The sequence below is a fragment of the Danio aesculapii genome, chromosome 20, assembly GCF_903798145.1.
Source record: "Danio aesculapii chromosome 20, fDanAes4.1, whole genome shotgun sequence".
In the NCBI taxonomy this organism is placed as follows: domain Eukaryota; kingdom Metazoa; phylum Chordata; class Actinopteri; order Cypriniformes; family Danionidae; genus Danio; species Danio aesculapii.
The window spans coordinates 46,788,455-46,802,960 of NC_079454.1; the positions used below are offsets into that span (position 1 = coordinate 46,788,455).

At 38.5% G+C, this 14,506-nt stretch overlaps 1 protein-coding gene across 1 annotated transcript; it reads right to left on the reverse strand.

Annotated features, from left to right (window-relative positions):
• Positions 1-332: 332 nt before the first annotated feature.
• On the reverse strand, positions 333-13,574 carry taar1b (trace amine associated receptor 1b). Its single transcript, XM_056480634.1, is given in 2 exon segments — positions 333-416; positions 12,558-13,574. Coding segments are annotated over 2 exon segments (1,101 nt in total).
• Between the last annotated feature and the right edge of the window lie 932 nt (positions 13,575-14,506).

Consider the following 14,506-nt stretch of genomic DNA (forward strand, 5'->3'; position numbering starts at 1 on the left):
GATTTTTTTTGTAATCACAAAAAGGATCACAGTTATAAACAAAAGCATAAAAACAACTAGTTCATTAATTAGAGTTTGATTAAAACCAACACGCAATGAAATATAAACATATATATAGTACATGCCCATCCAGATTAACTCCATGAATGGTCTGTGTTGCTCCGTTCTATCCACATATACTCTAACATTCAAGATAACCCTCCCACACCTGTCAGTTCAGCCAATGGTTGAAAAAACTCGAGATAAAAAAAAAAAAACATATCTATTCCTGAAATGTGATGGGTAAGACTGGCAAATAAGTTGCAAAATATTATATATACACTAATAATCAGTTACTTGTGGCTTAAAATGTACAGTATGGTCATGACCAGTATTTTGTTGTCGAAAAATTTGTCAATTTTGTTACGAACAAGTTTCTACCGACAAAAACGAAATAAAAATTGAGTGATGATGACAACTATAATAAAAATATACTGACATTTTCGTTGACTAATAAAAACAAGATTGTGATTGAGGGACGTTTTTTGGAAAATATCCAATCAGAATTAATCTTGGTGTGTGATGCATGACGCACATTTAAAAAGTAACTGTTTCACAGTAGACACAGGATGCGATTACATCATCTTCCATAGGGGCATCTGTCAGATTAAACTGTAATAAAACGGCAACAGCTGAGAGAAAAGGAAGATTCACTGTAGATGTCAAGACAAATACAAAAAAACAGAAACTGTATGGGGAGCAAATAGCTGATAAAAACAACAAAACTAAAGCGACATCAGTATACCAGGGAATAATCCCGAAATTCACACAAAAGGTAAACCCGGATCTTTTTTATTTACCCAAGTGTGTGCTAAAACGGACTAAAACTAAAGCTAAACTAAAACAGAACAGCCTCTCATTAGAGTAGATTTAGTCGACTAAAATCTTATAAAATTGTGTCCACTAAAACTAGACTAAAACTAAAATGATTCAGAAGACTAAAATATGACTAAACTCAAATGGAATATTAGTAAAAAGACCGAGACTAAATCAAATTAAATTTCAAAATGAGCACTGGTCGTGACCAGACAAAATCTGTGGACTGTTTTTTTTTTTGTTGTTGCTATTTCTGCCATAAAATTGAAAGCAGCAGCAGATCACCTCAGAAAAATGAAAATAAAATACCTAACAGATAGTTTGAAAAGATTTTGAGAGTAACATCGTGTCCTAACTACATGCGATGCAACAAAATTCCAGCGACAAGCAATTTGTCAGTCCAAAACACACCAAAAACAACGAGACATGACAGAATAGAGTTTAGATTGCCTGCCCAAGCCCAGACTTGACCCGACCGGGCCGTGAAGCATTTGTGTGGTTTTTTTGTCATTACTTAATTAGCCTAATTGGGTGGAAAGCTATGCCCTAATTAGAAATGTTTTACGAATATTTTATCAAAGTCGGCCTGAGCAACACGTGTGGGTCTACACAGTTGCACAATTCGCAATGCGTGTCATGCGCAGCAACACTCTAGCTCCTGCAACAGCATCTCTTCCATTGCTACACATTCACACCGCGCACGTGCAAGCAGAGGCAGTGTGTGTGTGCATTTATCATGTAAAATTGCAACTTTTTACAAAATGAAGCGGGACTGATGCTTCAGCTCTGCTCCGCACTGACATGCTACTTCTACTTAAAGCTCTAATCTGTTAACATGAATGCTGAAAAAACACACTGCTCACGCTCTGCTTACGCGTGCGATGTGAAAGAGGTGATGACAAAAAAAATAATGAACATAAAGCAGGCTTGCCATGGCAGAATGGATGATAGTCCTAAAATCTAAAAAAAAGAAAAAGTAAATAAAAAAAATCTTACACATACTATACCTTGGGAATGGTATAGCAGAAAATTGACGGTTTCAAAACATTGATTTTTTCCAAATCACTTGAAAACAGTGGTCGTCCCATGCCTGGTCAAGATAGGCCAAACATGGCCCACATATACATTTTTGACATCTAGGCCAAATGCTACATTTAATCTGGCCCAAGTCTTATGTGCAGCTTTAAAGACGGTGCCACCTCTGCCAAACATAAGTCATGTTTGGCCCACATGCTGTATGCCAGTGCCTGACATCTGCCAGCTTTATGCCAATCTGGGCAGGAATTCTTTGCTGTTGTTTATGCTGTTGTTCTGCTGCGACATCATGGTCATCGAAAGCATTTCAAAAATTTTGAGAGTCGCAGTTGCAGATGGTGTGGACAAAAACTCTTTTTTAAAAAGGGAAAGATATCTTTTATCATGTGTATAGGAGCTAAAACATCAAATAAAAAATAACTTAAAGTTTATAATGTAAACTCAATTAGAATCAAGCTACAGCAGGTCTCTCATATAATAAATCACTAAAAGACAGCAAATATTACTTCAAATTGTATTGCACCTATATTATCAAAATATTTGAATTTTACTTAATAATATTACTGATATTAATCTAACAACTGGATACATTTACATGTATGCACATTTACATTAGTAAATAAATAGATTGAATGATGGGCTCAAAAATCTGCGAATTTCTGCAAGCGCAGATTCTGTGTGGCCCTACTTATGGGTGTTTTCAGTGAATTTATGCTTTTGAATTGTCCACTTCTCTATTTCTTTGACTTTATTTAACTTTTAATTTATTTTTATAGGGTAGAGCAGGGACAAAAGTAACAACGTGATGTTCTCAGAACACTGTGACAACATCTACTCTCCAAGCTATAGTATAACAGCACGTTCTGCATCCAACCCTTAACAGAGCTGCCAAATATCACGTGATTTCATCACCCTTATACAACAAAAGTGACCCAAAGCATCATCCTCTGCCAACAAAGTGGACTGTTTATTGTAAAACGACACTATTAAAAAGGGACAGAGTCTGAGCTTGGAAATGCCAGACTGATGTCTGAGGTACACATCAAAGTTTTGGACCTGAATCTTGGGTTTTCGGATCCAGATGCGGGCCAGTGAAGACCTCTAGTGGGATTTACTTCAAAACACTTTGGAAATGATTACAAAGAAACAGAAAGTAATCATGTTTCAAGCAACAGGACTGAATTAACTTCCAGTTATAAACTCATTCATTTTCTTTTCAGCTTAGTTCTTTTATTAATCTGGGGTAGCCACAGCAGAATGAACTGCCAACTCATCCAGCATATGTTTTACGTACAACCCAGGCTCATTCTGAGAACATAGTCCCGGGGACGTTTCTGGAGACCGCGAAATACATCCCGGGAGGTACGTATTTTTGCAGTTTTTGTTTTCGCGAATCCGCGAGAGGGCGCTGTGCGCGCTTTTTCCCCATGCCGTTTTCGCGTAAACCCGCTTGAGGTCGCTGTCGAACGACCTTCCGCCTGTCTGCCTGGATGACAGGATAATTGATTGAATTGAATCTGATTTTTACCACGTTTTCGGATTTTGACCACATTCTCGCCCTGTGATGAACTTGTTCCCTTCATTTTTTGGACTTAGTTTTTGTTTTCTTACCTGATTTCTGGAACCGCTCTTCCCCAGACTCGAACCCGGTCGTCGTCATCGTCGTCAGCCCCTCTCTGCGCCTCGAGTCCGCCAGAGTACACGAAGAGCTAACCGGACAAACTGGTTGCAGTGGGAAAGCCCTCCACATGGAGGCGAGCGGCCGGCTGGCCGGCCGGCAAGCGGGGAAAGGAACGGCGTCACACCGCCCCGCAGCGTTCGCTTAAAAAAAATGAAATGCAGCCGTACGTACCCCCAGTCTCCAGAAACGTCCACGGGACTACGTTCTCAGAATGAGCCTGGGTTGTTTATGTAGCAGATGGCCTTTAAGCCACAACCCATCACTGGGAAACACCCATACATTCTCATTCACACACATACACTATGGACAATTTAGCCTACCTAATTCAACTATACCACATCTTTGCACTTGAGGGGGAAACTGGAGCACCCAGAGGAAACCCACGAGAATGCAGGGAGAACATGCAAACTCCACATAGAAATGCCAACTGACCCAGCGAACTTCTTGCTGTCACTGCACCACCGCCAGTAATAAATTTAGAATCCAAATCAGTGTTAAATTGTTTAAATAATCAAATTACATACAGTTAAAATCATTGTATAATGATGGTTTGTTCTGTAGACAATTGGAAAAAAGATTGCTTAAGGAGGCTAATAATATTGACCTTAATTAAAATGAAATAAAACAAATAAGACTTTCTCCAGAGGAAAAAAAAATATAGGGAATACTGTGAAAAATTCCTTGCTCTGTTAAACACCATTTTAGAAATATTTTGAAATAATAAAAGGCTAATAATTCTGACTTCAATTGCAAGTTTCATAGTAAGTTAATATCTCAGACTAAAGTATTTCTTAAAAAAGGTTTTAAAAAATATTTGTAACTATATCCTTTTATTATACATTAAAAATCAACCCAGAGATGGTAAATGTCTAAATCTGGGCCTCCAAATCCACAACTGTCAGTCACACACACCTCATTAAAGTGTTGGACCCATGAGACTTGTTATCATTCTCTGAGTGACTCTCTAAGGTGCCTGACCAATCAAAGGTGTTAAAACCAGCGCTCACCTTCTCAACACTTGTGCTCAAACGACGCTTATTAACTGTCACATTATCACAGCAAACATGTTTACTCATAATGCCCTACAGAGTAGTGAACTTTTATCATTAGGGAGATGGGCAGGACAAATAAACTTTTAATGTATCTGCACTTTAACCTTAATCACATACAACTAGACAACAGGCGTAAAAAAATACTAACAATATTTTCAATAAATTTATTAAATAAATATGTATGCATGTATGGTACATTTTTAAGACTACAATTCCGAGGTCACTACTTACTCCTATTAAGAGTTATCCAATACCAGGGGGAAATCAGCGGTGTTTATTTCATGACCCTTTTAGGCATAGTGAAAGATGTTTGACATTTTAATTCTGCAATGTCTAGAATGCTTCATCTTTTTAAATGTCACTGACACATTCAAGTCCTCCTAAAATGGTCATCCACACCAAAAACAAATGTAGACAGGATAATACAGACAATCTCAATGTCCAATTGATTCAACACTGAAGGTGATTTTGCTCTTTATTTCAGTACTGAACAAGACATGGATCTGTGTCTCCCCATACATTAAAAGCTCACACTGATCAATCTTCCAACAAAAAAAGGATTGAAAGGCAAGACTAACATTTGCTGAAGAGCATCTTGTGTCAACAGAGAACTGGTATAAAGTTTGTTTTAATGAAGATAGCAAGTTTAATTTATGTAGGTCTGATGGAAATTTTATTTATGTACAGTAGGTCTGATTATCTCAGCTTAAAGCACATAGTGCAGGTGTGCAATTATTAGGGTTGGGTCGATCATCCATCGTCGATGGCCATCACGATGCTGAGCTGGCGTCGCAATCCTCCTCCCTGCCCCCCTTCTCAAAATAGCTTGCGAAAAATACACACTTAGACCCCGTTTACAGGGTGACGCAGTGGCACAGTAGGTAGTGCTGTCACTTGCTGAACCAGCAAGAAGGTCGCTGGTTCGAGCCTCGGCTGGGTCAGTTGGCGATTCTGTATGGAGTTTGCATGTTCTCCCTGCATGGGTTTCCTCCGGGTACTCTGATTTTCCCCACAGTCCAAAGACATGCATCCCACAGGTGAATTGGGTAAGCTAAATTATCCGTAGTGTATGAGTGTGAATGGATGTTTCCCAGGGATGGGTTGCGGCTGAAAGGGCATCCGCTGCGTAAAACATGTGCTGGATAAGTTGGCGGTTCATTCCGCTATGATGACCCCAGATTAATAAAGGGACTAAGGCGAAGAGAAAATTAATGAATGCACCCCGTTTGCACTAAAACATCTTATTTTTAAAATGGCATTTTAAAACAAAAATTGTCCACATCCACACTGGCGTTTGCATGCGCAGATTCCGTGTGGGCCTAATGTGATTATTTAAAGTGCTTGAATTGAGTTAATATTTAGGTGAAATCTTTCCAGTGATCTGAACAATGGTCCGCGGGCTGGTGGTTGAGGACCACTGTCCTAGAGTGCTTCCACACCTGCCTCATTTAGTTCAGTTGAAACGTTGTTTGTTTGTCTTTTGGTGAGTTTTCATATCCTGCAATCATACTCGGATGTGCACTAAAACCTGCTGGAAGAGGTGGTCTCGGTACACTTTCTAATAGAGCATGGAGTGGTCTGTTAATACCTCCAGAGCGTAGACATACTCACGCGTTCTGCTTCAAGCTGCTTCCGTGTTCTACTTTGCTGGCATTTAACCAATAGCGTCTCTGCAACAAAGTGATGTCATGCCACACGAGTTCCTGTTTCTGTGTGAAGTCACGAAAGAGGTCTAACTCTGTGTCACCGCATAACTATAGATGTCTAAAAAAAAAAAAAAATAATGAGAAATATATACAGTATATATATATATATATATATATATATATATATATATATATATATATATATATATATATATATATATATATATTCAAGTCCTGATCAGAAGGTAACGTTCAATTCCGATCGGGTCTGAAACCGATCTGGACATCCCTTGTTAATACTGACCAATCAAATAGAAGTTCAGGAAATTTGTCTAGCCAATGACTGATGTGGATGTTGTCACGTGACTGCTTTTTAATTTGTTTCAACTGGTTTAGTTTCAGAGCAAGCGGCAACCTCCCGCTCTCCCTCGGGAAGCCAATACGGAAGTAACTGAAACTGCAATTCATCAAAATTTCGCTAGTCCTGGCTCCATAATAGAGCAAATTGCAATTGAGAGCACTGTTAGAATGGCCAACTTTACAGCAGAAAAAAAGGTGTTTACAGCCTGGTACAAAAAACGATTTTGGTTCATATAGCTATTATTACCCTCCATGACAACTGTGAGGGGGGTGAATTTTTTTATAACTCATCCATTTCCTTTATATTAGGTTATATTAAGTTTGCATAATTAAGGGCGTGGCCACTTGAGTGACAGCTAGGTCTCGCTGGTCGCCGTCACTTCACCTCAGCTGAATCCGACAGATTAGCCACTGATCTCGGCATATTCATCGGTTTTTTGTGTTGTTTTATGTGGCTTTACACAGTCAGCTGCCTTTTGGACTTATTTCTTACAATTATCAGATGATATGGGATGCTGTGTGCATTTAATAGTGCTCACAAACCATTCATGTGGCCTCCGTTTCCCATGTGAGTAAAGTTATATACTTGTATACCATCTCTATAAATGTATTTGTTTTATTTAAGATCATTTATCATTTATAATGTTCTTTAGACCCGTAAAGCACTCCAGAATGTGACAGATTGATTAGCTGTAGGCTCTAGAACAGTCATCTGAAGTGTTATCATACAGTGTTATGCTGGAGTTCATCAATAGTCTTGCATTTACTAACACACACTATATTTAAAGTGTTTGAAAGTAATTCGCGTTTTCCTCCTGTAGAAAAACATCATAAGAACAATGCTTAGGGGCTCAATGTATTACTACAGTGTTTTTGAAAGGCTAAACACTTTATTGATATAGTATACAGCCAAGCACATGTGGTCAGAACACAAACGAGTCGCAGGTAATAAAGTATCAAGCGTTTCTCCCAAAGTAAAGTCTGTCTGCCAGGTCTAAGCAAGCTCCGCCCACTCTCCGCCTCTTTGCCCTTGTTTGGTATCCCGCCGTGGGTGCGATGACGCACGAACAAAATGGCGACGGTTGGCCGCGCCTACTTGTGGCTTCTTTTGCGCTCTTCAGAAACCTATGGGTGACGTCACGGATGCTACGTCCATATATTTTACAGTCTATGTTTCAGAGCAGTCAATCTGGTGTGAAACAGACCCAAAACAGCTGAAAAATGCTACAATTTGGCCTTTTAAACCTTGGTCCAGACCAAAGGAATTGTACTACAGGTTTGAAAGTACCTTATACAGATATATGTTAGAGTGAATGAAAAATCATAAGGCAAAGTCATTCTCATAGCAATAGGCCCAAAGTCTTAGAAAACATCCCAAAACATTATGTCCAGAGGCTGAAAGTGAACAATAAATTACATGAATTAATTTATTTGTTTTAAATTACATGAATTAATTGACATTAAATTACATTTCCCTTGGTTTTCTCTCTATAGTTAAATAAACACGCATGCATAAGGCCTAAACTCCCAATAGACAATTTTGGTGAACAAAAGTTCCTATGAGACTTGTTACAGCCACACCATCTTAATGACTCTCAAAACATGCCTCCAAATCCAAATGTGTGAAGTCCCATCATTAGCACGGCCACTCATTAGGACGAATACAACAACATCCTCTTTGTGCCACAGCCTCATGTGCAATGACATCAACATGTTTACCCATAATTACTTTAATCACAAGTGTCATATGAAATGCCAGTCATGAGACACTCGGCACACATCACAACTTTAAATCAAAACTCTCTAATTTGTTAAATGAGAAAAATGAAAGAATTTACAATCATTACAAACTATTACTAAAAACTGGCCCACATAAATGGCATAACATGATTATCCTCTCCATTAATTATCTTAATTAAATCATGCATTCTTGGTGTATAGCATTATAAAAACAGGGTAACATGATGATGAAGTACATGGCTGTGATAGACCATTAATAATCAAGCATTAAAGGCCTGTTATGCAGTTTAATTTACTTTTGTCAGTCTTCCTTTAAAAACTTTAGCCCTGTTGAACATTTGAGCCTCTTAACATTTTGACACTTGTTCTGTACTTGACCACTTGATGTATTTCCTGTATTTGGTATAAGTGTTCAAGTGGACATGTACTTGTGTTATACATTTAGTAATACTTTAAACTTCATATGGTTTGTTCTGTAGTCACAATTATATTGTGGTGATTCGAATTGTGATAAACAGTTGCAAATGCATCACAAAATACACATACAGTAACTCGGTATCAATAAAATATGCAAAACTTTGTTTAAATGTGATATTTGAACAATTACAAAAGCAATGTGACTGTTAATATCCTCTTTTTTCCTGATTAGTCAAGGCCTAGTGACAAAACAAACAATGTAGGCCTACGAATTGCTTCAAAACACACATATACAGATATTAAAAGCGAAGCAACTGGTCCAACAGACTCTTAATAGTAAAATTTATCACACTAGAGCAGAGGTGCTCCAAATAATGCCCGCGGGCCAAAGGTGGCCCATGGTAACCTTTGGTTTGGCCCCCCATCCCATCTGAAAAGAGAAGGAGAATGATAGGCAGTTGATTGGGACGAATGCCTTAGACAGATCGTCATTTCGAACTTAACGTTGTTTCTTTGTTTAATTGAGGAGCTTTAAAAAAGCCAACTAAAATTAAATGTTGTAAATGAATCAGACTTTTAAAATGTAAACACTGCCACTTGACAGATAGAGGACAATGACCAAGACATCAGCAAGCAAGGCAAAGACAGGAGCAGCTCGACCTCCATTGTGTTATAAATGGAACTGTTTATGTTTTTACTATAATAAGTGATACTGCATCATTAATTAATATGTTTTAAAGAAACATTTTCCTGTTATTTTTTAATATTAGCTAATGAATTTGGAAATTACCCCTGGCAAATTTAATGTAATACAGCTTGGTATATTCAACTTCGGCCCTCAATCAAGTTTGGTTTTTGCCCCTTTTGCCTCAATCAAGTTTGGGCACCCCTACACTGGAGTTTGGGCATGCAAAATTCTGCAATACGGTGCTGCGAAAAGGTGCGGAATAAAACAAGATGATGCGACACTAATAAATGAGTGATTATTCCATAACTGACAAATCTGTATAGACAAGCCACCTCTGCTATTAATCTCACGGATTAACGTGATGCAAATTTGCAGGTCAGAGTGTACCAAGCTCAAACTTCAGAACGCCTTCTGGTCTAGTGCATTCACATGTGTATGAACAGAAGTCAAAGGGGCAAAAGTCCTGTGTGACCATGTCTTTAGTGTTTACACAACAGTTTTTTTTTGTATTTTTATTCAAAAACGGCAGATTTTTTTGTATTTGAAACATTTTAAAGGCCTGAAAACACACAATCATGAAAATGAATTTCAAAGTGCAAGTTTTTAAAACACTACCAAAAGTGAACTAGTGAAATTTTTCCAACCTGTAACTGAATATTAACCGTTAACTGATAAGATTAATATTAAATTATCATTTAATAAAAACATTAATTGACGCGTGTTTAAATATTATACACAATAAAGGTGCAGTAGGTGATTGTCTTCAGAAAAGTTTTTTTGTTGTGCTGGTTGAAAGTCCCTTCACATTCCAATAGTAGTCCAAATTGTCTGTCGGCAAATGTAGATTTGTACAACGGCGCATCTCTGTTCACGCAGATCCGCCATTGGCGCGTGTAAACGGGCCGCGCTTTTAAGCACACACGAGACACAGCAGTAAAATCAAATGCTGACTCAAAACTTTTTAAAATGCCGAATCAATATTGGAGCTACTTTTGCACGATGGAGGAAGGATGACACCATGGCTGGAGTGTTTCTTTTAGACAGGGAATGTTCGGTTTTAAAACTAATTTAGTCACACAGAGCTGATGTAGATTGTGCTGTTATGTATGGGTTATATGCATGGAAGTGTTGTTTAGCCCCTGAAATCATCCGGTAAACGATTGAAATTACTATGAAACTGAAAATAAGGAACCTTTTACAGCATCGATAACATAGATTATTTAGTTACTGAGAAGTTTATTTTATATTCACATTGGTTCATTTTTGAACAATGACAACATGTGACGTGGTTCCTATAGTTTACCATGCTACTCTGAATATTCTATCTGAAATAGCATGCAAGTATGGCTTAGTAATAATGCTGGGCGGTATATCGAGTTCTGGGGATATATCGATATGATTCCCCAACGCGATGCGGGACTATCCAATATCTTTCATAACGATTTGGTTTGAGGCCACACGTGCGCTTTCTGCGCAAAACAGATCACTTTAAGATAGCACGCGAGCTCCACTTGCACAAATGAGCACATGCGCAAATGAATGACTCCATGAGTCATACAAAAGATTTGTTCAAAATTGCCCTGCGGCACGTTTTTCTGCAGTTTTTGTTTTCGCGAATCCATGAGAGGCCGCTGTGTACGTTTTTTGAGATGTCAAATTTCCCTCGCGAGTGCCATTTGTGCCTGCTGTTCTCGCGTAAACCCATCAGAGGCCGAAGTCTTTTTGACTGACCAAGTGAACGATCGACTCATCCACCCTCCCCCTTCCCTAAACCCAACCAATTTTATCGATTGACCCCGTCCACCCACTTCCCTAAACCCAACCAACACGTTTCAAAAGCAATCCAAAAAAAAAAGAAAAGCCTTCGTCTGATTTTTTTTTTACTACGTTTCCAGATTTTACCACATTCTCACCCTGCTATTTACTTGTTTGTTTTATTTTTTGGATTCTGTTTTTGACCATCATCCTGGTCAACTTCTCTCTGCGTCTCAAGTCCGCCGACGTACATGGCGCACTAATGGGACAAACTGGTTGCAGCCGGAATGCTGTCCTTACGGAGGTAAGCAGTCAGCTGGTAAGCGTGAAAAGAAACAGCTTCACACCACCCTGTAGCGTTAGTTTAAAAAAATGAAATGCAGCCATACATGCCTCTGGCTACATAATTTGTCTCCAGGGCTACGTTTTCAGAATGAGCCTGTGTTGGATCTTTTATAAGGACCATTAATCAGTCAAAGAGGAATCCTTTCAGTTAATGGTTAAAAATGTTCAATATGACCATCCCTAGTTATGCACATATTGAACATTATTACATTCTCCTCTATTAATCCACAAGTACATCGCCAACTACTGGCCAGACATAACACAGCACCTTTAGTCATTTTTTTTGGATACTTCAGAAAAGGGATCACTTTGACAGTATCCACACATGGTCCGCATAACACAAAGAAAAAAATTGTTATAGTGTAAATATACCCTTAGTAGAGTCATCTGCACATCAATAACTGTCTGGTTTAGCTCAGCTACTAAATACGATCTCCAAAGACTACGTCGAATAGTTCGGACTGCTGAGCGAATCACTGGTACAACCCTTCCTACTCCCCAAGAACTGTACCTATCCAGAGCGAGCAGAAGGGCTCCCAAAATCAATCTGGACCCCTCACACCCAGCACACTGCCTCTTTGAACTTTTACCTTCTGGTCGACGCTACAGAGCACTGCGCACCAGAACAGCCCGACACAGAAACAGTTTCTTCCCTCAGGCAATCCATCTCATGAACACTTGATGATAATAATTGTGGAACTAACATCACTACTTGCTATACACTTTTATACACATATACACTTATTTAACAACACACTTTACATGCCAATTTGCACATAACAGCTGCACATATAATGTTGTGTATAGTAATAAACACGTACATACACTTGTCAATCTGTATATTTGCACTCACTACTTCTATTTTTTTTTTTAAATATATTTATTATCTGTTTTTTGTCCGGTCTCTGTAATCCTGTTGCACCGTAGAAGCTCTGTCACGAAAACAAATTCCTTGTATGTGTGAACATACCTGGCAATAAAGCTCTTTCTGATTCTGATAGTTATAAGTACAAGTCTTTTCTGCTGCTGTTGTTTTTAAATATTTCTCCAGTTACTATAATCCTTACCGCTTTTCGAAACCAGGAATGCATGAATGCGTAAATAAAAGGATTTAAAGTGGAATTAGCATAGCCGAACCACACAAGCGCATCAATCAGCATTGGCGGTGTTGTGTATCCAATAAAAGGATTCAGGATGTTACACAGAAAAAAGGGAGTCCAGCAAACCAGGAAAGCTCCAACCACAATAGCAATAGTAACAGTTGCCTTGCGTGTCCGAAGCTGCACATCTCTTGATGGATAAACTCGCCTCAACTGATTCAACTGAAGATGAATAGATCTCTCCTGCTTTCGAGCGACCATGTAGATTCGAGAATAGATGAAAATAATTATGAAGCCAGGGATGTAGAAGGAAAACATGGAAGTGAGCACTGCCGGACCGTGACTAAAAAACACATGGCATCCTTCAACACAGCGTACATGAGCATCGTAGAAGTCTTTGCCTCCGTGGATGTTGAGCTCGAGGAAGGTCATCACGTAAGCGAATATGCCAGGGATCAACCAGCTGATAGAGATCATCAACAGCACCGTTGATAATCCAAAACAGGAATGATACGTTAACGGTCCACACACAGCACAACAGCGCTCTGCAGACACACTCACAAGATGGAAAATGGAAGAGGTGCTGAGAGTGATGTCAATGCATGTGTGTAACTTACACAGGAAATCGCCAAAGTACCAACAGCCCTGCATGGAGCGAACAGCACTCAGAGGCATGACAAACAACCCGATCAGAAAGTCACAAAGGGCGAGAGACAGAATCAGCTGGTTTGTTGGTGTGTGGAGTCGCTTGAAATGTCCAATGGAGATGATGACCAGCAGATTCCCAATGAAGGTCATTGAGATGATCAACATAGTAGCAATGAGCATCGGAACGTGGACGGCAATCGGTCGTACGTATTTCCGACAGGATCCATTCAGCGCCTCATAACAGAGATCCATTTGGTAGTCCATTTAATATGATCTGAAGATGAATCTGAGCAAATCTCAGGAAAATAAAATAGCAGATGGGCTGGATTTAGTTTGTTCACTTCTGCTGGCTTCTGTATATCTACATTGTAAAACAGCTATAAACAATGCTGTAGTTTAAATTAGCAGCAGCCCATAAAACATACGCAAGAGAGAAATCAATTTCCCTAAATATTCCATTTATGGATTGCCAAAGAAAAGAGCTGCTATAAATATTCGTCTCTTTCCAAGTAGCAACTTTTTCCATAAATTACGCTTTTTTTCCCAACAGAAAGAGCTCAACTGGTCTGTCTGACTCCTGTTAGGAGGTAAAACCAGTATTAATTAACTTCACCTGCTTTAAATACACCTAAAGGGTCAAAGTCTAATAAATCTGTCTATATTTATTATTTATGAGTCATGTAATAACAGCAGCCAAGTCTTTGTGTTTGCATTTGAAGCTAATGTTGACATCTAGAGCAAACAGATGCATGTTAAAAATAAAAATCAATGCAGAAACTCCTGACTCCAAGAAAACACATCATTCATGTATACAAGATGCTAACTTGTAAAAAGGTCAATAAGAAATTATTAAAAAGCATTGTGTAAGATTACCCTTACAAAATGTAAGAGTAAAAAAAAACTGTTTCAATCAATTTGCAACCTTGTACTTGTATAAAAAGGTATTATGCCACAGAAAGTAGTCCAGATGTCACCTTTTAAAGCAGCAAAAATATATTTAAAATAAACAATAATGGTTTGTTTTCTGTAATGAATTACTTTCTTAAAACTATTCTTTAAATACTTTATGAAAGCTGACTTTACAATTTAGTATCTAATTATAACAAAAAAACAGTAAGTTTCTTCATCCAATTTCTCCATTGACAGCCTTATAAGATGAAGCGTAAAGGCAAAATATTTGGCTT